At 48.0% G+C, this 26520-nt stretch overlaps 1 protein-coding gene, 2 long non-coding RNA genes and 1 other non-coding gene across 6 annotated transcripts in view; 2 read left to right on the top strand and 2 right to left on the bottom strand.

The window, feature by feature from the left end:
- The window catches only part of LOC135808842 (phosphatidylinositol 4,5-bisphosphate 3-kinase catalytic subunit gamma isoform-like), a 28693-nt gene extending 17547 nt beyond the window's left edge, over positions 1 to 11146 (top strand). For all 3 annotated transcript variants that reach the window (XM_065322070.1, XM_065322071.1, XM_065322072.1), the window contains 17 exons: positions 429 to 513; positions 1111 to 1173; positions 1730 to 1828; positions 2301 to 2420; positions 3076 to 3170; positions 3330 to 3423; positions 3629 to 3685; positions 4229 to 4329; positions 4919 to 4973; positions 5580 to 5714; positions 6130 to 6240; positions 6825 to 6922; positions 7328 to 7403; positions 7833 to 7937; positions 8427 to 8504; positions 9398 to 9493; positions 9892 to 11146. In XM_065322070.1, coding sequence (XP_065178142.1) covers positions 429 to 513; positions 1111 to 1173; positions 1730 to 1828; positions 2301 to 2420; positions 3076 to 3170; positions 3330 to 3423; positions 3629 to 3685; positions 4229 to 4329; positions 4919 to 4973; positions 5580 to 5714; positions 6130 to 6240; positions 6825 to 6922; positions 7328 to 7403; positions 7833 to 7937; positions 8427 to 8504; positions 9398 to 9493; positions 9892 to 10092 — 1669 coding nt within the window. In that variant the 3' untranslated portion in view covers positions 10093 to 11146. The remainder of the gene's footprint in view (positions 1 to 428; positions 514 to 1110; positions 1174 to 1729; positions 1829 to 2300; positions 2421 to 3075; positions 3171 to 3329; positions 3424 to 3628; positions 3686 to 4228; positions 4330 to 4918; positions 4974 to 5579; positions 5715 to 6129; positions 6241 to 6824; positions 6923 to 7327; positions 7404 to 7832; positions 7938 to 8426; positions 8505 to 9397; positions 9494 to 9891) is intronic.
- On the bottom strand, positions 8948 to 9020 carry Trnam-cau (transfer RNA methionine (anticodon CAU)). The gene has a single exon. It is a non-coding gene; the product is annotated as a tRNA-Met (tRNA).
- Positions 11147 to 16613: 5467 nt separating the features above from the next.
- On the top strand, positions 16614 to 17644 carry LOC135810742 (uncharacterized). Its single transcript, XR_010552359.1, has 2 exons — positions 16614 to 16773; positions 17257 to 17644. It is a non-coding gene; the product is annotated as an uncharacterized LOC135810742 (long non-coding RNA).
- On the bottom strand, positions 16848 to 18606 carry LOC135810743 (uncharacterized). Its single transcript, XR_010552360.1, has 2 exons — positions 18157 to 18606; positions 16848 to 17462 (listed from the first exon to the last, which is right to left on the bottom strand). It is a non-coding gene; the product is annotated as an uncharacterized LOC135810743 (long non-coding RNA).
- Between the last annotated feature and the right edge of the window lie 7914 nt (positions 18607 to 26520).

Here is a 26520-nt window from a genome sequence, read left to right as displayed (position 1 = left end):
TGCTTGGATATTGTTCCGTACATACTCGTTGTCGGTGCCCAGGCGTGTGAAGTGGGTGATAGATGCCAAAGTCTAGGATGCAGTGCAATGCTATAGGATATGACTGTTATAGTTTGGTATGGCTCTGGGCAAGACTGCTACATGTACTTGTTATGATGTGCATGCGTGTTATGCCTTTAGTCTCAACCATTGCTGCAAGCTGGAATAGATTGTGGATCCGTCCAGTATTTCTTTCCATTGCAAGTCGATAGTTAAGGACCGAATTCATCTTAAGTGCGGAAGACTTTGTAGTGCGGGAGATGGGGTAAATATGCCAAAGACTGCCTATGTTCCAACAAACTAGGCATTGAATTCAATTGTGGATGAAAGTTTGAAGTGCTACCTCACTAAGTATTCTTTCTTTGTTTTCTGTATAATGAAATTTGTAGTACGTTGCCCCAGTCACCCAGTGAACCACCGCCTGGCTCTATTGAACAGTTAGAGAAAGTCACCTCAAGCAGTACATTCGTTGAAGTAAGTGACCTTGCTTGGCTCTAACTGGACAGCACCGCAATGTGAATGTGTCATCCCGAGTCTGTTAACCATATCCTATGTTTGTATGTCCACAACTACTCCTATAAGCAGATAATCTTGAAATCCTACCCGTCTGTCCTATGCTCTCCATGTCCACACGTGGCATTCTCCAACAGCCTCCCGAGCTAATGTGCATGCTGCATAGGCATAATTATAGAGGGGGGGAGGTATCTCCTGTTCCCATGCAACCTCTTTGTTGGAGCTGAGTGTCCGAAGTGCTGGTGAGGGTATAAAGAGATCATGCAGTATTGCCTAACTCCGTCACAGCATCTGTATTCTAGTTGGTCGACTAGTAGAGGTTCAGGAAGAGAGTAATCAACTTGCGATACACGAAAGGAGGCGGATCGATTTTGGAAAGTCTGCAGAATGCTGCTTGCATCAAAGTAGCAGAGCTCCTCCCTTTTCAAAATGGTTGTTGGCAGCCTTATACAGATCATGGTACGAGATGGTGAACCCTGGAAGTGAAGATTAATGCGACATTTCTCCGACAAGCAATTACAACTCTGGTCTTTTTATATTCTTGTTTATGCCTGGCAGATGAGTGATGAAGAGAAGAAACTAGTGTTTCATCATCGCGAGTTCCTCTCCAAGAATCCAAAGGTGAGTGTAGCTGTTTAGAATCTGCAAAGGATCACAACTGGAGGTCCTCAGCTACTTTTAGTAACAGGCGGTGGATACATCTAGTATGAACATTTTGCTCAATCTCCTGTTCCCTATGGTGGTTATGTGATTACATCATTACTGTTCCCTATGGTGGTTATGTGATTACATCATCTCATGTTCCCTATGGTGGTTATGTGAGTACATCATCTCCTGTTCCCTATGGTGGTTATGTGATTACATCATTACTGTTCCCTATGGTGGTTATGTGAGTGCATCATCAGTTGAGATGCGTTGGCAAAGTCGGGTACAGCGCTGCACTAGCGACTCACGCTCCATACATAGCGCCCATAAATGGTTCCAGTGTATACCTAGCAGCCACGGGTGGCTTCACTGTAAACTTAGCATCCACTGACGCTGACCCTCCCCCCCCCCCCCCCCGAGATCTTTCACATAACCTTTATAGATATGTTGCAAACCTGTCCAATACACTGGTGTGAAGTATAATTTGTGTTCAGTTCGAATCAATGACATGGTGCTATCTGCTGTGTTGCAGGCACTAGTCAAGTTCCTAGGGTCTATCGACTGGGCTGACCTGCAGCAAGTGCAGGAAGCGCATCGCCTCATTGCCAAGTGGACCAAGATTTCACCAGAGGTCTGTATACACTTCCCGCTGGCTAGGTTTACTAGTAATGGTCTGTGCTGGTATACCCCGGGTGCCGACAAGTGCTCGTGATAAGTCCCAACTATCAGCTATTCTGATTTACACCCTGAATGGCTTGCTATGCTCTATCCACAGGCACGATGATGTGTTCTATCCGTAATCAACACAGTGATGCCAACAGTGTGCATGAGCCCAGGACTCAGTCTTGGGCTCAGGTACCCATGGAGCTGATGTGCTAGTAGATGGACGATCTGTGCACTGGCAATTATGCATTAATGCGCTTCCGACAATTATGAAAAATGATCTCAGTGCCAGTTGCCATACATGTCTTCTTGATTGGAGTTGGCTTGGACTTTGTTAACTTTGTCAGAGGTTCCCTACAGGCTATCTTGGTTGACGTTACAAACCTAACATATTAATTGTGTGCTATTAACTTACGTTACATTCTCTTGTTGTGCTGCAGGACGCATTGGAGCTGTTGGATTTCCAATTTGCAGACAAGGTTGTGCGCACAGTGGCCGTGTCTTGCTTGGAGTCTCTGTCCAACATGCAGCTTGTGGCGTATCTCCTACAACTTGTTCAGGTATTGGACTTGTTCAGGTATTGGACTTGTTCAGGTATTGGACTTGTTCAGGTATTGGACTTGTTCAGGTATTGGACTTGTTCAGGTATTGGACTTGTTCAGGTATTTGACTTGTTCAGGTATTGGACTTGTTCAGGTATTGGACTTGTTCAGGTATTGGACTTGCTTCAACTGGAAAGTTATCATTGTATCTTTAACATTGTTACTGAGATGCACAAACCTACAAAATTTCAAAGAAGAGGACAAGCAACAAGTAGGTTAGTAGAGGCTATCCGGCTGTGCTGACAAGGACCTTAGGTAGGCCATGCTTAGGCGACAGATCATCTTGCCTTCAATACTAGGTCTAGACATTGAGGAAACCACTAAGAGTTGAAGAGCCAATGGTGCGTATTGCATTGAAAAAACTGACCACCATACCATGCAGTGTACGGTGCCCATCTCGAGCTGATGAGCTGGTCTTTTAGAGCTAGGCTGGGCCGGTAATGGCCAGACTGTGCTGCTGTTGCACCGCAGGTTTGTGTATATTTCATACACTGCATCGCCACGGTATGTGCAAAATCAGCCCATACAGTGGAGCAGTGTGTGATGAAAGTTGGTATCTGACTGATGGTCTATGGCCCTTCGTTTTGACTTGCTTCGGTTCCTGTTGGTGCAGGTGTTGAAGTTTGAAGCTTACCATGACAATGCTCTGGCTCGGTTTCTGCTGAAGAGAGCACTCAGCAGCAAACATATTGGCCACTTCTTCTTCTGGTAAGGAACTTGTGACTGCCAGTCGGATTTTTTGGATTCAGATTGAGGAAAGTTTTCGCTGTGTGATTACGCGCTTGTTAGAAAGTGCACGCTATGCGCTCGCGAGAAGTACAGTTTTATCCTTGATTGATGTACATGTACCTGTATTTCCTGCTGCAGGTACCTTCGTGCTGAAATGGACAGGCCTGACTTTCGGCAGCGCTACAGCTTGCTGCTCGAGGCCTACCTCAGAGGCTGTGGCAAGTCTATGTTGGTAAGAGCAGCAGGAATTGCACCCTACCTTACCATGGTCTGTGTGTCACCGTGTGCTCTCAAATGTAGTGTGGCACCTGGTCGGGAGGCTTGCTGTTGAATTTGACACTGATGTGTGTATGTCTCATGTGTGCTGTGCCTGTGCATATTACGGTGGTATGTGTGCGTGTGTGCTGCTTTGCACATGCAATGTTGCGCTATTACAGGCACAGTTCCAGAAGCAGAATGCTGCCATGATTGGCCTGAATGAGGTTGCTCGTCGTGTAAGTTCTATTGTGCTCGGAACCATTTTCATGTTGTTAGTGTTTGGTTGGAACTGGGAATGCCTTTCATGGGATACCATTGGTGGATGTCGGTGTGTGTGTGTGTGTGTGTGTGTGTGTGTGTGTGTGTGTGTGTGTGTGTGTGTGTGTGTGTGGGTGCGTGCGTGCGTGCGTGCGTGCGTGCGTGGGTGCGTGCGTGTGTGGAGGGGGGAGGGGGGGGGGGTGGTCCTGGTTTCACCATGACCCTGTACTGCAAGGGCGGTTGGAAGAATAAGATATGGCTTTTCCTGACCCTGCACACCATTTCTGTCTACAGCCCCAATGAGTTTTGATCTGAGTCGCAATCACCATCTTAGCCTTTCCTCTACATAGCTAAGTTTATACAGCACAGACCTTGCGCCACATCTACAAGCCATCTGCATGAATAGAGAGAATTGTATCTACCCCCCCCCCCCCCCCCACTTATAATGCCAATAATGCTGGCTTACGTTTCAAGTTGTGTGCACATGTTTGTCTGGCTCTTCGACTGCTCCACTCTCGCAGGTGAAGTTTGCAGAAAGTCGTAACGAGCATGGTCCACCGCTCAGCCAGCTTCTCACTGAAGCCGACCTGCCAAGAGGGTTTGCACCAGCTTTCAACTGCAGGTTAGCGCCAAGCACTTAGTTGAAATATAGCACATTTGTTTTGGCTGGATCTCCACCAAAAGCAGCTGCAGGGAGAAGCGGGAAATGGTGACTGAAAGCAGCCACGACACCAGCAAAATGTGATGGAGCCAATTTGATCAGACCTGGGATAAATATTGATGAATTGATCATTACTTCGTGGCTGCACAAAGTTGTAAATGCAGTGACACGCAGTGCTTTGACGTGATGCTCTGTATCAACCAGTGTGAAGTGTCCTGTAGCTGCTGGCAAATCACCATGCATTTAGTATGGTTGTGTGCTGTGCTGTGGATTACTGGCTGTGCAATACAGCATGCTGAGAGAATAGTGTACACACTGTACAGGGGTGTCACACACCGTACGACCAGTGCAACCATAGTCGTACCACTTTCCGTCCAGTATGGTCCACCCAGAGCGCCTGTAGAGCGCTAAAATGTGGCCACAAAATCCAATTTCCCCCAGGGGACCCCCCCCCCCCCGAACCCCGGTTGTACCACTGCCCTGTGATGCCCATGTAAGTCATGTGTTTCTGATATATCCGTGTTTTGTGAACCCATTTGTCCCCATCCAGCATTATACTTGGCAAGCTTGACGTGGATGCGTGCAAGGTGATGAGTTCCAAGAAGGTATGGTGACGAGTGCAGCACTAGGTAGTGTTTGATTGTAGGATGTGTATTCGTGTAATGTAGCCAACATTCAGATTATAGGAAGTTGTGAGTGAAAAAAACAATGAATAATCGTGATGGATAGTGCTGTGCCATGTTGTATAGTGGATAAGACTTGGGACCCCACAGGTGTGTTGTTGCCTTGCCCACAATCACTTGTGGTGATTATTATCTAACTAATGTTACTAATGTACCATGAGGACACGGAAAGAGCTGGTACTTAAATGCACCACAGCGTGTTGAAAACCTCCAGTTGTCCCTCAGACCAGCTGCACTATTATCACAAAGCAGACTGCGGAACCGTTGTTTTAATGTACCTCTGGGGACCATAGCAATCTGTACTTTGTACTCGAGATGATGATCTTAGTGAGTACAGAAGTCTGTGGAGAAAGTAGCCGGAGCGGCGGGTCTGCCAAGACTTCAGCATAATAGTTAATAATAGTTTTGGGTGCATAGAGTGGTTTTTGCCTAGCACTTTTGTCATTTATGTGTGTGAATTGTTCCACTAGCCAGTACACATGTAGTTGGTTGGTGATGTTGATGATTGTGTATACTGTGTGCCTGCAGAAACCTCTTTGGCTGGAGTTCTTGACGGAAGAAGCTGCCAGGGGCTGTCGCCAGATCAAGCAGGTCATCTTCAAGCAAGGTGATGATCTACGTCAGGATATGCTGACACTGCAAGTGTTGCGTCTAATGGACTTGGTAAGGAAGCTAGGGCATGTGCCCTGGTGCTGTCTGGAATCATATCAATATTTCTCCGATAGGTTGAGGCCGAAGATAGGAAGAGGAGGACTTGAATCCGAAAAGTTCTCGGTTCGTGTGAGACTTAGTCTTTAGACAGAGTTTTACACATCCGTAGGAATGCCACCACCCCCCAAGGATCAAGGCACAGATGCAGCACCTAAAGCGGTGGGAGGTGAGCAGATCAGACCCACCCGGTAAAGAGGTGAAACCTAGTGCAGTCTGTATCGCTTCTACAAAACTTTAACCATCTGAGGGCACCCTCTGTTTCTTAGTCATGGTGTTAGACCATGCCACTATGTGACCACCCACTAATGAGACTGTGTGTGTGTGTGTATGCGTTTCTGTGTGTACATGCACACGTGTATTGCCACAGCTATGGCAGAATGACGGCCTGGACCTTTACATGATCCCTTATGGGTGTGTAGCCACAGGTCTGAACAGTGGTATGATTGAAGTCGTTGGCAATGCACAGACTATAGCCAAGGTTAGTTGTCTTGCAGTTATGCCGGTATGCATTACATGGACAATCTCTTACACAGACGTGTGTGTTTGGGGGTGGGGGAGGGGGCATATATGTGTGTCTGTGTATCTGTGTGTGCTTGTGCCTGTGTTCTTGCGTGCATGCACACCTACGTGCGTGTTGGGTTGACGGTACTGGCCCTTGCTGTTGTCTGTGTTTTCCGTTGTTTTTCCTAGCCATGTACATATGAGCCAGGACAGGGTGCATATTTATGTACATGATTGAAGTATATGTACACCTCCCCCCCCCCCCCCCCGTCATTGATGCAAGCACTAGTACCCGGTACTAGTAGTGCACCCCGGACTGACATCAGTCCACTAGTCCCGCACCCCACCGGACTGACAGCAGTGGCATCTAGCATGTACCTGCGAAGAACTCAGCTCCTTGGTGTTTTCGTATCAAGTCAGTATGAAATCATTTCCTAACCTGCATTTGTGACCACTATTGTATGTTGACCATTGATATGCTGTGTGCTGTGTGCTGTGTGCTGACCATGGATATGCTGTGTGTTGTGTGCTGTGTGTTTACCATGCCGGCCTTCACTGTAGATTCAACAAGAGGAAGGTGGTGGCATTCTCTTGCCCAAAGGCTTCGCTCCGTTCAAGAAGGAAACCGTCTTCAACTGGCTGAAGAAGATGAACCCAAGGTAAGAGGCCTACTCGCTGAAGTGATTTCACAGTTGTGCTGATGCTTTCCGCTTAGTGAGAGTTTAAGATATCTGCAAACAAATGTTTGTCATCCACGTGATCCTGTTTCGAGTCCTTCCTGGGAACTGTTTTTCCAGCCGTGCTGCCACCCACGGTCAACTGCGAACTTGCGGCCAGACACAAGGGGTACATGGATGCGGCTGATGGGGCTTTCGGCATGTGTGCCACTGGTCGCAAGACTTATCCCTCGCCCCATCTGCCACTGGGTCATTCCGGGTGTCAGCGGTCGTTGTGAGTTCCCATGGGGAACAAAGACTAAAATGTACTCTCTTTTTACGTGAGGCTGAATGTCGGATTTGCGTGACCATACTGTTCACCTTGCGACTTGCTTTTATTCGCTTCAGCCAAGAAGACCTGGACAAAGCCGTGGAGAAGTTCACACTATCCTGCGCTGGCTATTGCGTTGCTACCTACGTACTGGTAAGTGGAAGCAGCCATCCATACACCGTTGATTGTACTTGCCTGGGGGATGCTATTGGGTACTGTATTTTCTGGAGAATAAGCCACGGCTAACTTAGAGTACAAGCCGCACCCAGATTTTTTGTCACGAAATACAGACATCTACTCTGTCTATCATTGTCACTACTCTGTCTATCATTGTCACTACTCTGTCTATCATTGTTCATTTGACCATCGTAGTATAAGCCGCATTGACCTTTTTTTGGGGGGGGGGGGATTACTGGTGTTTATAGTGCGGCTTTTACTCCGGAAAATACGGCACCTTTCTGCTGCTTATGTACGGTTGGTACAATTGTTTCCGACTGCTAGTGCTTGCAGTTGCGTTACTTTTGCTTGAAAACCATTAAGGTGAACCTTCTGGGCTATCTCTCTGATACTGTGGTGCTTCAGGGCATCGGCGATCGGCACAACGACAACATCATGCTGACCAGGGACGGCAACCTGTTCCACATTGACTTTGGCCACTTCCTGGGCAACATCAAGTACTTCAATGTGGTAAGAGCTGAACTGCTGGAACATGCACCTCTAGTACAATGGGACAACTGTAATACCCACATTCAGTTCTGCATTCAAGAACTGACGCACATTTTTGATGTACAGATCAAACCTGGTCAAGAGGCCAGCTGCTTTCAACAACCATCTGGTCTGTAAGATCGCTATCAAACATAGTCTGTGGTAACAAGTGTGTGGAATGTGCGATGGTCACCTTGTTTTCAGAGACTCCCTACATCGGCAAGACCACCCCAGACCAGCAGCCTAGTATGACTGTTTGCTGAAATCAGGTTTTGCCCAGTGATTACTATGGCGACGGAAAGCGGCTGGGTACACAGTGTAGGTGTAGTACACAGTAAGCTGGGTACACAGTATAGTAAGTTAGAAGAAGGCCATTGGCAAGTAATCTGCTCGGTCTGATGTGCGATTAATATTGGAGACTGAGATGTTGGTCATGGTTTGCTTGGTTCTGCTGGCTCATTTCTTTTTCAGCTCGGCAAGAAAGTGAAAAGAGAGCGACTGCCGTTCATTCTCACTCCCGACTTCATCTACGTGATGAACAGCAATAAGGTATGACACATCTGAGCAGCAACAGCACTGTGCCGTGTGTGCCTGTGTGTGATGAACAGGATTTGTCTGACTGAGGAGTCTACGATATTAGAGTGATCTTGCGGTCAAGCTTTTCGGACCATCCTCAAATGCCTAGCAATACGGGCGGGCCAACATAAGGGGTCGTAACAGCCTTTTTTTGTCGTTTCAGAAATGTACTCTGACCTCCCCCCCCCCCCCCCTGGTTCGGAAATGAACGCAGTTTACTTTGCTAGATGACACAAGTCACAAAGTCACATATGTACACGTACATTGTCGATTGACTTACGTATTCCCCCCCCCCCCCCCCCCCCTCAAATGGACGGTGTTTGTTTCAGGGACGACAACAACAAAATACTGCCACAACCCAAGGAGAAAGAAGCGTGAATCTGTGAGGAACGCAAAAAGAGAAGAAAAAAGAAGCGTGCCCCCTGTGAGGATCGAACTCACGACCTTCAGATTATGAGACTGACGCGCTGCCTACTGCGCTAAGGAGGCAGATATTGAAAGACAGATAGCATTATGACTAAGAGCCCTGCAGATAGGCGTGATGTTACCCCTGATCCTGTGCTTATGCGGAGAATGAAGGAAGATTGCCTTGTGTAAACCTAAACATGCTACTAGGTGCTACGGTCACTGAAAGACTCGAGGCACTCAGCATGCGCCGGCGTTGGATGCAGCAAACATGGCTGGGATTCGTAAGCCCTTACCAATTCCGTAGGAAGCACATGCAGGAAGCTACTCCTATCGCTAAGACTACTGGGTACCTGTGCACTGTAGAAACAGGAAGGGCATCAACTCACATCGATTGCATTGAATTGCTCTGATATTGACACGATTGTGCGATTGTGCAACACTATCTTTGTTTTGTGCAGGAAAATGAACTGTTCCCATTGTTCCAGAGGACATGTGCCCGTGCATTTAACATCCTTCGACGGCACGCCAACGTGCTGATCAACTTGTTTGCCATGGTGAGTGAGCTTGCCTGATCTCCTTTAAACCGGTTATAGGCGCTTGCCGTCTATGAACCAATGAAGAGATGCTATCAGTGCATCGGGATTCTCAGTCTGTGTGCTGCGTAGATCAGTCAGTTAGTCCTGGGTCACTTTACCAATCACATGTGTGGTCATTGCTGCATACCTCCTTCTTTTGGGTCTGTGACATACGTTTTTAATTAAATAGCTCCAGCTGTCGTCGGGGCGCTGTAGGATACATTGCATTTGTGACACGCTGATTTTCTCTCTCCCTCTTTCTCCTTTTCTCAATCTTCTGTCTACATGTACATGTATCTGACTCTCTTTGACTCTCTCTCTCTCTCTCTCTCTCTCTCTCTCTCTCCCTCTCCCTCTCTCTCTCTCTCCTGCTTCAGATGAAGCTCACCGGTATACCAGAACTGCGAGGTACAGAGGACCTCTCCTATCTTCATCAAGTACTTCGACCGGAATCGACTGACACTGAGGCTGAGCGATGGTTCTCCAGTCTCATTGAGGAGTGCCGCGCCAACAGTGACAGTGTGCAGGCTAACTGGGCGCTGCACATCATCGGGCAGCAACTTGCAGCCAAGACGTAGCAATGCTGCTGGGACCAATGCTTGGCTGGCTGCAAGTGCAACCTCCATAACGCAGTGCGAGACAGCACTGCGCTGGTGTCCATCGAGAGTAGTAGCACTCTCCACCTGCCAGATTGCAGGACATTCTGATTCACGGTGGTACTGCTACCTACTAAATCACGTATCAACCAATTTGGCCATGCGTTGGTGCAGTCACTTGGCCTAGCATCATGTTACAATGTTGCTTTGTATTCATATTTTCTAAATTCAATAATCATTAGGTATGAAATTTGCACAGGTGTGTGCTGGTAAATATATAGAATTTGCGTATTCTGGGAAGGATACTAATTTTTGATATGAGGACAATATGTTCCACATTGATCACAATCTACGACTTTGCAGTTTTACGCTTATATTTCTTTGCAAGCTTCACTTTGAACTAGCCAATATTTTTAAATACTTCAGTCCCAGTGCCAGCTGACATGCGCTCGGCAGTCAACCAGCTGATATATATTTATAGATGTACGCAGGTTGTTTGTACTCGTTGTCAGTGTTTGAGTAACCGCAGGCTAGCAACAATGTGCCCGGCCCGGCCCGGGTTTAGCTGTGCCCGGCCCGGCCCGGGTTTAGCTGTGCCCGGCCCGGCCCGGGTTTAGGCCCGGTGTTTTCTAATAGTGACTTGTTGGTCAACATCGTGTAACCGCTTTGGACACTTAGGAGAACGTATAATTGTATTTCCATGCTCACAGTGGCACGGAATGAACTGGAAGAGCTCCTCAGATTATCACGCAGTGGCTTTTTTTAGTAGTAACCGTTTACTCCGATGATGCCCAGACAGCCAATTAGTTGGTGATTCCTGCTATAATATACTGTATCTGTTGTCATCTTTTTTCCAAAGCTATTTTTCTTGATCTTTGAGCCAGCTCTTACCCAATGCGATCGCCTTATTAGCAATGCCCTATGAACAATGACGTGCAGCAAATACAGAGTAAGCATACTCTAATCATTATGAAGCCGTGATAACCATGATAACGCCGTATGCTGTACCTTCTAAGAATCGTGTCCCTTTTGTGAAGAGCACTGTGTATTGTGCATGCAGAGGTCACTGGTGTGTCTCGTGTATGCATATGCTGGGCCAAAATGTACTTGCAATGTACATGTCAGTGTCTGCTCCAGCGCCGGGTGAGTGGGTGAGCCGGGTAATCCACCGGGTTGGGTGGCGCTTGGACCCGGTTGAAAATATAGTACCGGGTCACCTGTGACCCGGTTGGTACTTTACACTTTCGAACTTTGAAAGGACTGACTAGACTACATGCCTTGTATGTGTCAGATACTTCTTCTTCTTTCGTAATTTTCTAATTCCTGTCCTCTCTTTTCTAAATGCGGCTTATCCATTCGCCTTTATATCATTGGGCCTAGTTCCCGTTTCTTGTCCGAATTAAAATAAACCAACCAACCAGTGTTAAAGCATGTGACTCGGCTGGTGAGACAGCGCCAGGTACATGTGTACCCGTCTCCGGCCCGGTTGAAATGGTTGCGCCAGGTACACATGTCCCCGGCTGTCCTACAATCCTAGAGCAGACACTGCATGTAGCTACTGTAGCATGATAGTGTCTTGTGAAGATGTTGACAGTACAGCCAGTGTGAATTTTCAACAGCCTGTTTTCAGCAGTTGGGTTTCAAAGGTGGCAAGACTGCTGTTTTTATTTGGGGTGTGTTGTCGAACTGCATGTGTGGATGCATGATTGTACTCTTGCGATCTTGGTCACACTCAATAATAATAATAAGAATTGTTATTACTTCAAGAAACTCAAGCCCAGTGAACAGTCATACTGCTCTGGACTGTATGGTATACTAGTACAATGTAGCAAGGATTCAAGCCGGTTCAAGGGACTGGACAAGCACCCAGGCACCATTCCCAGGCACTCAGTCGATCACGTGTCAACAAGATCCAGGTATGCTGGATGCCGAGCTACTTGCCCGCTCCTTGTTGGGTGCTGCTGTGCGGGCACACGGTGTCGTTTGTCCTCGCCAAAAGTAGCCCTATTCTGAGGCCAGTGGTTGGTCACACGAGGACTGGTGCCGGGTGTGTGTGATGTGCTAGCAATGCTTGCTGGAAGTCCATCTTTCATCCGGCACACTCCGGGCACAGAGACCTGGTTGCTACCGTCCAAAGCCTGAGCAGTGGCCAGCGAGTCCAGCGATCTCGAGGTACTGATCGGATTTTCGACAATTTCCAGGTATGCTGGCCGCTTATCCATGTTATCTATGTGCCTGCCCTTACTTGCTGGATACTGTCGCGGCGCCTCCCCAGCAGTCACACCGTGATTCTCAGGCAAGTGGTCGACGACTGGTCTGGTCATACGGCCAGCCATCTGATCAATCACATGGTGGGTATGGGGTATGTATGCTGATGTGCTGGCATTGGACGTTGGTTCACCGACGGCAAGATCCAGATATGTAGGCTGCTGCCGGCCTGCTGCAGGTCTTATCCAACTAGACAGACTCGGAGGCTGCCGTTGCGGTTCACCCGCTCTGTCCTCGGCAATCTCAGCGTATTGTGGTTCTCTGCCACTTGGCTGAACATACACACGGTCGGCAGGCTCATCGCCAGCGCTATTATTTCCCCGCTGCAGCCTGCGGTTCTCATTATCCCTATCAGTGGAAGCAAGCCTCCCCTCAATGATCGTTGCTGACAACGCCGGCTCGCTGAAACGCTTTAACTCTGACCTGCACGTGCCGGGGGATTCCCCTGTACCCTGAGGCAACGACTGCATACGATCCATTCTTGGCTGCGCAATCACGTGATATTCCTTTCGTGGCAGCGGCGGTGGTGGTGTTTGCTGGCCGACTGTAGAAAGGTTTGTGAAGCTGCCTGAGTTGGATCCGTGCAGCTTAGAGGCATTCAGACTATCGTTTGCTGCACGTTTGAGCGGCAATGCTGGTGCTTCAAAAGAGCCAGTATTCATTGGCTCACTACATGACAGATTTTGATCAGGAATGGAGACGTGGAGCACTGGCCCAGATATGGGCGCACCAACATCAGAAACAGCAGGAGAGCATGTTCTCCATACTGCGGAGTCCGAAGAGTTGGGCACAGGTGGTACCGGCCTAGAAGTAATCATGCCAATATTGGGAGCAGCAGGAGAGGAACATCTCTGCACTGTGGACTCTGAAGCTACTGCCTCTGCAGATAAGTTAGAGCTAGTTCTGTCAACGCTACCACTGTTTGAACTTGTAGTCTCTGTTCTCGGCGCTAACCTTGCACTCAGCTGCTTCGTGATGGCTGTGTCACAGACATACAAATCCCTGGAGGATGTCAAAAGCCCAGGGCTGCGCAGGAGCAGCAGTGACAAGGCTCTACTGGCGGCACAGTACGGTGACGCCATATCCAGCTCAGACTCAGCTACTCTCGTCACCGCCAGTGATACGTCCTCTCCCAACAGAACACAGTGGTAGTCCAGCGATGCCAGGAACATTGGTTTCTTGCACACACCAAACGCCTCCAGTGGCAAGAACTTCCGTAGGTGACCTTCGCCATCCTCGTGCTGATCAGGCTCGTGGAGGAGAGGTAGGTTGACATTCTGCTCGGCTGGGATCGCTCTGACTCGCAGCTTCGACGACATGCCACTGTTTGCTAACGTGGTCATGATGCCTATGAGGTCCTGGCCTGTGTGATAGGATACATTGCAAGCAACATGCAGGGTACCCAGGCAACCGTCCAGCTCCAGACTAACTTTCTCCAGACATAGGTGGCCTGAAGCAAGCTTCACGTGCCATGCTGCAACACGCTCCGTGCTCCTGTCTGCCGCCACACCTGGCCATGGTGATGCATACGCTGAACCGCAGCTCGCCATCACAATGTACTCTTCCACGTTGCGACATGCAGCATGCGCACTATGCGCACTATGCGCCCTGTTTGAGCTGCTTGAAACGGTGACGTGAGGCCGGGCAGTTGCGGACCCTTGGCCTTGGCCTTGGGCCTGGAATCTCACAGCATGACGTGCTAAATCGCCGTCCAGTGAGGCAAGAAGGTGTCGCAAAGTCGAATGGACAGTTGAGTCGTAGCAATACGGGCTGGACAGATCCTCTAAACTCTCTCTGCTCATCAGGGTTTGCAGCGGGCTGTGGCCGGAGGATCGTTTCCGCCCGGAAGCTGCAAAACTGCCCGTTCCAGTCAACACTCGTTCGAACAACACCGTCCCATCTGTCCCGCTGATCAGTGCAGTGGGTCCTGAGTAGTCGGCACTACATGTACATCTACTACTACTAATACTAGCAGCAGTGCCCGCGACAACACTGCACGTTGTGATTTCCGAACCGCCGCTGGTTGGTCTGAGCATCTCTGTGGCCGACGCCGGAAGAGGCCGATCAACCGGATTGCGCAGACACACGGCGGGACACTGAACAACTCCATGCACAAACAGGACAGCGGCCGCATCTTTGCCGAGCGCCGGGGACTTCGTGAGCGCCACCCTACTTGACGCTGCTGGGCCTGCACGAGGCTGTAGGTAAAAGGCCAGTGGCCAGTTAGCCTGGAGTCGCTCTTCTCGCAGGGCGTCACATAGATTCAGCGATGCCGATTCGCGCTGTCGTTTGCCTCTCACCTTCACTATTGGCATGGCTTTGATGTAGGCTTGCAGTTGACTAGATTACACAACCGTGAACATCAAAACGATCATCGGCTGTACCATCAGCCGATCGGCGACGTGTCGATGTGGTAACGTGGTTAGTGGCGAACTCACGACCTCGGCTACAAAGACAAGCATCCGAGTCGGAGGGACATTAGCTCCAAAAGACCAACACGTCATTTGAATGTTGAAGGCAAGTGGCGGTGATCCGCGTAGAGCTAGCCTACATAGTACATGACTGAACTCACTGGCTGTCCGTCCCGCAAGCAGTGCTAGTGCAGCAACGACGATTTACCAGCAGCACTGCAGCTGCAGGCTTTCACTGTCACACTGATCCAGAAATGAGTGCTTGCATGCAGCTAGTAGTAGTACTAAGTAGTAGATGTACTAGACCTACTACTAGGTATTCAATGTATTACTTGTAGTTCAATAGTTGGACGATTGGCTACTAGTACGGTACTAGTGTGACGAAATACCTGCTACTACATGTAGTAGTCCTTGATTCAGTCTGGAGTAGATCTAACTAGCGCGAGTTTGACGCTGTAACGTGCGTAGATCTACCGCCCGGACTCCCCAGTTCGGTGTTAGAGATAACGTAGCCAGAAGGCCCAGAACCCACGACATACTGTATCGACATGTACAAGTCTGCGGAGTCAACGACCGAACACCATCGGACATGGCCCGATCGCGCGATCACGCTCACTCTCCTTTTCAGTATCCCTGGAAAAAGACATGTGTGACCACATTTCCCAACCAAGATCTGAGTGACCTGTCCTTGATGACAGTTTGGTCCAGACCAGACAGAAACTAGACTTCCGTTCTCTAAATGTAGTTCTTGTTCTTGTACAGTTAACCCTTTGGAGTCCATGGTTCGATTTCGAACCATGGGCATTTTGTATGCATGTGGGCGCAGTCAAACTTTCGGTTCTCGGCCAAATCCTGACCAAATTCAACAATCGAAGGGTCTAAATGGTAGAGAAAACTCTCAGCTGTTGCCTCAAACTGGTCCGAAGTCTCTGTGGTGAAGTTTGAGTGAGCGGCGAGCGATCAAACATTTCCAATTTTTTGCGCTGTTTGCTGCGAGTCACCAGTGCGTGAAAAAAAGGGATTTTCCCAGCTTCATGACAAGCGGCACATGCCAGGACCGGCACGGCGCAAAGTCACGGCAAGGTAAGCTTCTACTCGAAAAAATTTGAACAGTTCCGAGCTAGATTCAGTGAAATGGCTACAGGAGACCGATTTCGTCTCAGATCTGGAGCTGGACTCGCGTTTGGGGCAAGTTGTGGCGGACAATGAACAGTGCTCTTGGCGAGTTTAGGCTCATTGTATTTCCCTCATCAAGAGCTTTCCAACGAGCCCAAGATCTTCAAAATCGGTGAAGTAGAACCAAAGTTATGTTGGAAATGGAGTGCGCATTTTCGTGACTGTCACAAATTCTGCGGAAGCAAAAAGTTACGGACTCCAAAGGGTTAAAGGGAAACTGAACGCCAAAAATAAGTATGGCTTATCCGAAGGAGAATTGGGCACTGATTCCGATGAGCTATGTCTCGAGCCGATCAGAGAAGAGTAACTGTGTCAAATTTCATAAATAACACCTCCCATATTTGGAAATTGGCCTTGATGACGTGCGTACTGCTTAGCTGTCACCATGCTGTGCATGTTCAGCAGTGTAATTGAATGGAAGAAAACAATTACTTTGGTGTTTTGCAGCTCTGTTTCGTTCCCTGACGGTAACCAAATCTAGATGTAGGAATCTGTTGAGCAGGAGAGTGACACATGTCTTCCCGAAGGCTGTCCAGGCTGCAGTGGTGATGAAGAAGACACGATCATCACCCCGAGATCGATCGTAGCGAATTGGAAAACTCATGGTGAATTTGCTTCCACTCCAAGGCAATGTCGAGGTATGAAGGGTGCTTGTACTGCCTTCCAAAGTGAAGAGGAGATGAACATGGCTTTGCATAGCTGTTGTTCTATGCCAACTTACCTACTCTTGCTGGTACCGTAGTGGCATATTGCAAATTTCGTGGACGAACAACTCTAGTCACTAGTGGCTAGTGAGCAACACTAACAGGTGAGATTTTTCAATTCGACAAAAATTGTTTTTGTTTGAGAACTGACAGTGGCAGTCATTAGACTCAGTACGTGTCTCTCTGCTGCTTCTTTCCCTTCATCGGTAGGGTTGTGCTTGAAGTAAAAATAAATAGAAAATGTGGAACAAAAATCTGATCATGTAATTCGAATTTGAACTTCAAAGTATGTGTACATCAAATCACAAAAATGACTGTCAAGGTGGTGCTGTGCATTGAAAAAGACTGGGAGCTGGCAGCAATGGAAAGGGTAGAAATGAAACCAGTAATGCAGAGTATTCATAAGGTAGAGGGAGATAAAAACGGGAGAGGAGTAGTGAGCACTTCAATTTGAAGTAGTGTCAATAGACAGCATCGTGTTGCATACGTTGTAAATATTGTGTGAATCTAATAATTGTCACGAAATTGATATCCAAAATTATTATCTCCTGAGTAGTATTATGGTGTTCTCCTGTGTTTACATGCAGAGCCTTGACGTTGCTGGACGAGCGACAATATAAATTACATAAACATGTAGCTCGTGATGTGGGATGACTGCCGTATCGCATTGCCAACGCAAACCCATCCTGTGTCAGTGCAGCCATCCAGCAACTTGAACTCCCCGGACCAGATGCCGCTGCACCTGAACACTATGCCGATGGAAAGCCAGGAGTTGATAGCGAAGCATTCTGGTCTGCACAGTACAAGGCAAAGAACAATTATGAATTATAATGCATTGTAATCTTTCCCAAACTTCTTTGTAAAACGAACAAACAGTGCCATTATCACAACACTTGATCAAGCATCTTGATGGAGGTATTTTCCATTGTGCTGGCTCAGCATCTGCACCAGGAAGACCATGTACACTTACACGTATCTTGTGTGTGTGTGTTCGTGCGTGTGTGTTTGTGTATCTGTATGTGCACACGTGTGTGTGGGGGGGGGGGGGGACGCACATGTGTATGGGTAGGAATGTGTGTGTGTGTGGGGGGGGGGGGGGGTACACGCACATGTGTATGGATGTGCGCGCTGCATGCGTGTGTCTGTGGGATGGGGTGGGGGTGCACGCACATGTGTACATGTGTGTGCGCAATACAGCATGTGTGTATGTGTTCGTTGAACACAGGGTGTACTCCTGATTACATAAACTTCGTGATCATTGTGATTTCATGTGCTTTGAAGTTGAACTTCGCAATACATGTACTGATGCTTGATTAGATTTATGTTCCACATGTTCTATTTATTTTATTTTACTTCAAGCACTTGTACTATTCAAGCACAACCCTACCAATGAAGGGAAAGAAGCAGCAAAGACACCTACTGAGTCTAATGACTGCCACTGTCAGTTCTCAAACAAAAACAATTTTTGTCGAATTGAAAAATCTCACCTGTTAGTGTTGCTCACTAGCCACTAGTGACTAGAGTTGTTCGTCCACGAAATTTGCAATATGCCACTACGGTACCAGCAAGAGTAGGTAAGTTAGTTGGCATAGAACAACAGCTATGCAAAGCCATGTTCATCTCCTCTTCACTTTGGAAGGCAGTACAAGCACCCTTCATACCTCGACATTGCCTTGGAGTGGAAGCAAATTCACCATGAGTTTTCCAATTCGCTACGATCGATCTCGGGGTGATGATCGTGTCTTCTTCATCACCACTGCAGCCTGGACAGCCTTCGGGAAGACATGTGTCACTCTCCTGCTCAACAGATTCCTACATCTAGATTTGGTTACCGTCAGGGAACGAAACAGAGCTGCAAAACACCAAAGTAATTGTTTTCTTTCATTCAATTACACTGCTGAACATGCACAGCATGGTGACAGCTAAGCAGTACGCACGTCATCAAGGCCAATTTCCAAATATGGGAGGTGTTATTTATGGAATTTGACACAGTTCCTCTTCTCTGATCGGCTCGAGACATAGCTCATCGGAATCAGTGCCCAATTCCTCTTCGGATAAGCCATACTTATTTTTGGCGTTCAGTTTCCCTTTAATACCGTACTTACCTAGTAGATGTACAAAGTCATGCACATTCTTCACGGTGCTGTAAATAGACTTTGATCTTGGTAACAAGTCATGTTTTCACGGTGACAGCGTGAACAATGCGAGGACGCACTGTATGGAAAACCGAGTGCCCCTGACTACCACCATAATTTTAGCATTTGGGATGTGGATAAAAAAATGGAGCAGAATTCAAGGAATTGCCCGCCATAAGGTTTGTATGGTTCTGCCAATTTCACTGCTTTTCGAGCAGAATCTGCCACCTTTTCGAGCATTATCCGCCAATGCCTACCTCCTCCCCCCCCCCCCCCCCGACGACAATACCTCCCCCCCCCCCCCTAGGCCTTGGCGGATAATGCCGGCAGAAAAATTGGCAGAATTCGGTACTTTTTCTGGTAAGTTTCATGCATGTTTGGTATGTGGATAAAGAAATGGAGCAGAATTCGAGGAATTGCCCGCCATAAGGTTTGTATGGTTCTGCCAATTTCGGTGCAAAAAAAGCAGAATCTGCCACCTTTTCGAGCATTATCCGCCAAGGCCTACCCCCCCCCCGACGACAATACAGTAGTGTGAATTAATGATCCGGGCTGATAGTGTAATTATGAAAATTACACTTCAGGCCTAGGCTCATGCAACCACATGCTCTTCTGAGGGAGGCAAGAAGAAGAAGAACAGTGAGCAGCACCTCACCTGCGCCGGAGTAGTGAAGAGGTTACACAAGAGAGAGATTGGAAGCTTTGTCACAACTCTGAGTTTCACGTATTACTACGATCATCAGGCAACGGTGCTTACATGTATGTACTATTGATGTTAACCAGGCAAGGCTTGCATATACATGTACAAAAATGTACATGTACAATAATTAGTAATCTGCTATCTGGTCTTCACGAGGTGTTTGTCGCGCTGGAAATGGAGCGTCTCTGTAAGTTTGTATCCCTGGTGATGTTTGTGACTGGAGAGCACTATATAAGTGGTGCTCTTCAGGCACAATCTTCCTCGGCCTACTCAAGCTCAACTGATGAGGGGTGAATTCCCCGAAACACTGTGTATTGAGCAGGGAGTGGTGCTTTCAAGGCTTGCAGGTTTGCCGAGTCGAAGGTTCGATGGACTTCTCGTGTGTTCTGGATGGCAGTCGTGAGTCAGTCAAGTGTCAAGCAAAGTCGGCGGAATAGCGCGAGCTCCGGTGTGGGGAGCAAACCCAAACCCATTCTTAATAATTAGTAACATCATACTAACATGTACAGTCATGTAGATCTACATGTGCATATTAAATCTCTGCACACGAGAAGATCTACTGGCACAGTACTGAGTAGATCAAAAAAGTATTCTTTCTAGACCAGAGAGTGGTATCTGTACAATGTCATGTATGATAAATAAAGATAGAAGTGAACAAGCGTTTCGGAGACAGCAGTTTTAATATACATGTACTTTGAAGGAGCTACAAAGACAACTAATTGCACAGTAAGCATTTCCATGATACATGTACATGTACAGTCAGTATCGCCTATAGCGTTGGTGTTTGATTTTGAGCATTTTATCACTATAAGCGATATATTACTATGACCGATACTGCATGAAATGTATGCGAGTGGGGTGTCAAACGACTCAGCGCGCCGTGCACATACGCACTACATACATGTACAATGTCATGTTGCTGGCTGTAGCTCCTGACACACAAAATCAGCATTTCCTCACGATGGAGGCATATTTTGGCAACTTGTACGTGCTGAACTCACCAAACAACACTCACTGGACAAGTTCTTCACGAAGAAGTAACACCCCGTTCTCCTCTGACATCACTTGATTTTACATCAATCACTATAACCGATGCAAAAATAATGTAATAAAGGTCTTTTGAAATATGAATTTGATCACTATAGGCGATATATTACTATAGACGATTATTACTATACGCGATAACTGTGTATACTTAGTTATGGCAAATGAAAATGAATTTGAGAAATTGATCACTATATCCGGTATATTACTATAGCCGCCAACCTTATAGGCGATACGGACTGTATATGTCGACATGTACATGTACATGTATGTGTAAAACCATTCCATTTGTTACGTACATGTACATGTAGATTCCTTGATGATGATTGTAACAAAAAAACAGTTCTGAACGAATCCTCGCTTTCCATTTCGCTGTGTGCAATAATCGTACAACATTTTACACATATATGTACAATGTACATTATTACCTGGTATTAATTTTACGATACTTTTCCAGACGTTTCGTTGTTCAGAACATGACATGTACTTTGTACATGTATATACAGTGTACCACTCTTTGGCCTACTACAATTTGTAGAAAGAATACTTTTTTGATATTACAAATTAGTAAATGAGAGTGGCGAATCAATGGCTCGTCCACCAACTCTTTCTACTGAGTAGAGTCTGTAGATCTACTGTGACCAAACCACCGCCCCACCACTAGTCACTGGATCATGGAAGTGGAAGTGGAACGGCCGGCCGGGATTCAACAACAACGGAACAGGAAAAGACACGCTGAAGGAAAACTATTTTTTTGTTGATTACCATTAAAAAAAAATTATAGTATAGCCTCTTGTACGGGCAAGAACAAAGTAATACAGCCAGCGTGTGTTGCAGAAGAAAATAAGCGGAAACGTACTATGCTGTGAAGCACGCATGAGGCACGATCAGGGCAAATGACAGCTGAAAAGGTTGAAAAGAAAAGGAAAGAAAACAAACACACACACACACACACACACAACAACAACAACAACAACAAGTTGTGCCATACGCATGAATGTTAACGGCCAACGCCAAGGCCGACACCATCGCAAATTGCCAGCCCACCGAGATGACGACGTGAACCCCGGAGACGAAGGTCGACAGCCCGGAAAACAGCAAACGGATGGTGGATCCGCACCCAGGACATGACGTTGCTGTAGGACTTGTCCCACCTGGAGGCAAGGTGCATAGCAAGTCGCCGTTGATACGCACGGTACTCTGTGTGCAATGCACCATCAGTTGAGCAGACCAGCGGGGTGAAGGATGCTCGCAGCTCCTCTGCGGCCGCCTTGTACTTTCTCTTCTTGGAAGAGGCAGCACTGTTGGATACGGCGTTCCAAGAGAGGTTCGAGCGGACGTAGCAGGGTGCGTCGGCATCCACGATGCGGTTGTCAAAGTACGCCACCCTGTCTCCTTCCCAAACTCCCCGGACCAGCCAATCCGCCTGCAGTGTGGGACGGTTGTTGCCATCCTGCACAGGTACCATCACCGGCTCGACAGCCACACCTCCCCATGCAACGTCTGCCAGCCGGGCATCGAAGTCGCGGACATCGTTGTGCCCGCGCTTGATGAGCCCACCCTTCATGCAATCCAGACCATCTGTAGGGAGAAAGCAGCTCCACAGCCATCGCAACGCGACGGGAGAGCGTTCGGCTCCTGGCCATAGCGAATGGCCAACTGATCGCGGAACTGGACCGCCGACATGTCATAACCTTCCTGCTTGAGAGGAAGCACGGTCAACCAGCCGGAAGCGTTGCCATCAACGATCCGGTTGAGGGTCCGCTGTTGGCGACGCGGAAGCGCAGCTCGGAGGACTTTACTACGTTCCGTTATCTGCAGGTCTCGAGTACGGCTGACCTCGCTGGTGACTTGACGGCACTGGCTGATGTGGTGAGCCATGTCGACCGGTGCACCGGTGCAAACGGCGGCCTGCAGTGCAGAATCTCAGTGGCGCGCTTCGAAGTGACCGTGATGAGCAACAGGATTGGCCAGGCCGAGACCTCCCACTTTGGCTGGAAGGGCCAACAGATCTTGCTCAACGTCAAGCACCTCACGACCGAGCAAGCTGGGGGCGAATACGTGCCGGATAGTGTCCCGCAAGGGGGTATACTCGGTCTCGTTGCCTTCCAACACACACGCTGGAGGTACATGTACATGTATACATGTACGTAGGTCCACTCGCACGAGAGGGATCTCGTAAACGCGGAGTGTGCTGACTGCAGGTACGCCTTTGCTGCAGGGAGTCGTCAAATACCGTATTTGACGACTCCATGCTTTGCTGCCTTGGCAAAACAGTTGACTGATTTTGATTAATTTTGTCATGACGTCAGTACCTGTACAGTCTACAGTCACCAGGTACGAGTCGTGCTAGGTCACCTTGCAAGCTTGGTAGGGTTGTCCATATTTTTCGAAATATTTTTGCCAAGTTGCGGATGCAAAATGCAGTCTTGTTGGGGCATTAAGCGGGATTCACAGAAGCTTTTTTGCGATGCGACACGCGATGCGACAGCCGCGAAACCGGGAAATCCCCAAATCGCAACCATCGCGGACCCCACGCAACTGCCGCAACAGGGCCATCGCAGGCCATCGCAGAAGTTGAGCTTGGCTCAACTTTTGCGATGCGATGCGATGCGACAAGCGATTTGGTGTACGATTTTGACCTTTTCTACAGCAAAGTTGTACAAAGGTGCAAGAGTTGCCTTGAAATTTTTACAAGTTGTGTCAAACCGCGCGAATATCATGGTGACCTACCCAAATCAGCAAAACTTTGTCGCATCGCTGACTTCTTCTGTGAATGGTATTTCGCGAGTTCGCATCGCACGCATCCATCGCAGATCGCGTCGCATCGCGTGTCGCATCGCAAAAAAGCTTCTGTGAATCCCGCTTAACCGGTATCAAGAGTACATAACCCGGGGGGTTATGTACTCTTGCCGGTATGCATTCCATAAATGCAGCAGGCTAAAATTGAAAAAAATCAACCCAATTCGCGAAAATGATGCGACCGTTGTCATGGCAACCAACAAAAAATGGTCGCCTCTGTGTGTACATGTTACCGTGACTCACGTGAGAGTCGACTACACACGTGTATGTAGTCTATCGCTGGAAAATAATTCCATTTTCCTCGTGCTGCATCCATAGTGGCTTTTTACATGTACCTTTTGACAGCTACCATTATGCCAACGCATATGGCCGATTGGTTTGCAGGCTTGCCTGCGAATCATGAGGTCCCGAGTTCGAGACCCGCGCTGGTAGCAGGGAGCGTGTAAAGACTTTTTACGTGAGTAAAGACTTTTTATGCGTGGTGAACTGCGCCGACACCCACGGTCAACTGGGTACTCACAGCTCGGAGTGAGGGTAACAAGGATGCAGTTTACAGGGTTATGGGCCGTTACACGCCCGATTGGTTGAGAGACTCACCTACTCTCCCCTGACTCACTTGTGAGGTAGTAGTAGTAGTTTTATTATAATACTAGGGCAATCCCCACAGACTGTGAGTCTTTTTACAGGGTACCCTAGGTAAGTGCGTGAAATAGAGCTGAATGAAGAAAGCCGTAAGTGCGTGAAATAGAGTAAAGAAAAAAGAAAACGGTGGCTGCATGCTGTGCCATTATGTGTTGCAAAAGAGGCTGCGAAGAGTACTGTTGAACATTGCAAAGGAGGCTGCCTGACGGCATGCTGCTGGAAGCGAATTCCACCTGTCAGCAGCCAGGTAAGGCAAAGCATAGAAACCGTACCGTGACGAAGCATTAGGCAGGGCTAAAGCCAGGGCGGACTGTCCCCTGGTCAAGGCATTGGTAACCGTATGGTTGCTATTTTGATCTAAGTACAAAAATCTCGGCAAGTAGAGGGCTGCGGCGGCCATGCACACATTTATAGACAAGGCAAAATATCTTTAGGTTATAACGGATGGCGACAGGAATAATTTTGTGGCGTTGACAAATGGTGGCGGTTGGGTGGCATGGTGGGTAGCCGAATGTTATCCTGAGGCTACGTTTGAAGCATCGAATGAGTGTGTTGTATAGGGTTGCTGATATCGTGTGAACGTAGCAGTTGCTGGCGTACTCCATGGTGGATTGGATAATGCTTAGGTAAAAGGAACGTTGTGCCTGGGTGGTGATGTGATGTCGTATTCTGCGGAATGCGGCCAGCTTACGGTTGACGTCAGCAACAACTTTCCCGACCTGCTCCTTGAAGGCAAGGTGCTGGTCGACTAGCACTCCAAGGTAACGGACACACTGGGAAGGGGATACTGGGAAGTTACCACAGATGACAGTGAAGGTAGGTGGAAATGGGGTTGTCTTCCGGCGGACGATTAAAAGTTGAGTTTTGTCGGGGTTCAGTAGGAGGCCCAGTTCCGTGAGGTGTGATTTAACCGCATCGAAGCTCTCTGATAGTCGGTCCTGTATCGTGTTGATGCAGCTGCTCGATGTGTAGAGTCCTATATCGTCGGCGTAGAGTATGTTAGATGTGTGAGTTGGTGTGACGTCTGTTACGTGTCTTGTGTAGATTGTGAAAAGAACGGGGCCCAGGACAGAGCCCTTGAGGTACCCCTCGACTACAGGTCACGGAGTCGCCGGATGTTTTTGTGGAGGGGTTCGTCACTGTCTGTCGACGAGCGCTTAGATAGGAGGCGAACCAAGACAGTGCTGTGCCACAAATACCGCAGGAGTAGAGCTCGTTGATGAGTGGCTGGTGCTTGACCCGGTCGAACGCCTTGCTCATGTCCAAGAATAACACTCCGGTGTTCTGACCGTCATCCAAGCGTTGTTGCCACTTTGATATAGCCAGTGAAAGTGCATCCTCTGTGGAATGATCAGAGCGGTAGGCGAACTGTTGGGGAGGAAGAATGTTGAGCTCTGGGTGGGTGTTGATATAGCGCTGCAGTTGATGAAGGACGATCTTTTCTAGAAGCTTGGATACGATGGGGAGTAGAGATATGGGGCGATAGTTAGAGGGACATTCTGGATTGCCTTTCTTGAAGAGGGGGAATACAGACGCTACTTTATATATGTCTGGAAAGGAACCGAGGGAGAGTGATTCGTTGAAAATGAGACAGAGGGGACCGGCTAGTTCTTCTGCACAGATCTTCAGAGGAAGGGGTGGGAGTTCGTCGGATCCGGTGGATTTGAAAGGGGAGATCTTCTTGAGGAGCTTGCAGACTTCAGTGGTAGTGACAGGGGTGAAATTTGCGAAACTGGTGAGCTGTCGGGGGCCTTGGGGGATTTGCAGGGAAGGAGGTCGCTCTGGGTCAGAGACGACCGATCCAAAGAAGTTGGTGAGGCTGGAGGTCTGCATTCGCCACTAAGGTGTGCAAGGCATAGGCATAGTGGTGGCCTGCGGAAGCGAAGGCTAGTTTGTGTGTTTCTGAACATTCAAGCGATGCCAACGCGAATCCCGCGAATTATTATTATTATTATATGCCATGCTGACCTCTAATCATGTCACATGTACACGTACACGCACTGCATGACTCTTTGCTGACAAGCCTGTATATCACTTCTCACCACTTGTGTCCCTTGCGCTTGCTGGATTGCATACTACATATCTTTGCTAGTTTAGATCATCACACCTGTATGCACTTGCCTTTGGGTCTTAGTACATTTATTATTATTATTATTATTATTATTACTTCGACGTATTATTATTATTATTATTATTGCATTCCCAACTCATCACAACCACGCGCTCTTCAGCCGAACCATACATACACCAGCAAGGACACTTCCGTTGAGAGATAATATTGCTCCACGCCTCTAGACAGCTGTTTCGCTCCCTGTCGGAGCTCATCAGTAGAGGATAATAATGATGATAAAGGAGGAATGATCATTCTTATACACCAGAAATGGCGCAAATGCGCGCTTTCCACATATATCAATGGCATATGCAAGCTGCTAAAATGGTAAAGTGTGAGAACAGCGATAAATAATCATAGTACGCGCTCATTGGTGGAGAAACACACCACACAAGCGACGAAAACCTGACGCGGAATA

The sequence above is a fragment of the Sycon ciliatum genome, chromosome 2 (assembly GCF_964019385.1).
Source record: "Sycon ciliatum chromosome 2, ocSycCili1.1, whole genome shotgun sequence".
NCBI lineage: Eukaryota > Metazoa > Porifera > Calcarea > Leucosolenida > Sycettidae > Sycon > Sycon ciliatum.
The sequence above is the reverse complement of the archived record's forward strand: the minus strand, read 5'-3'. Positions and strand labels throughout refer to the sequence as shown.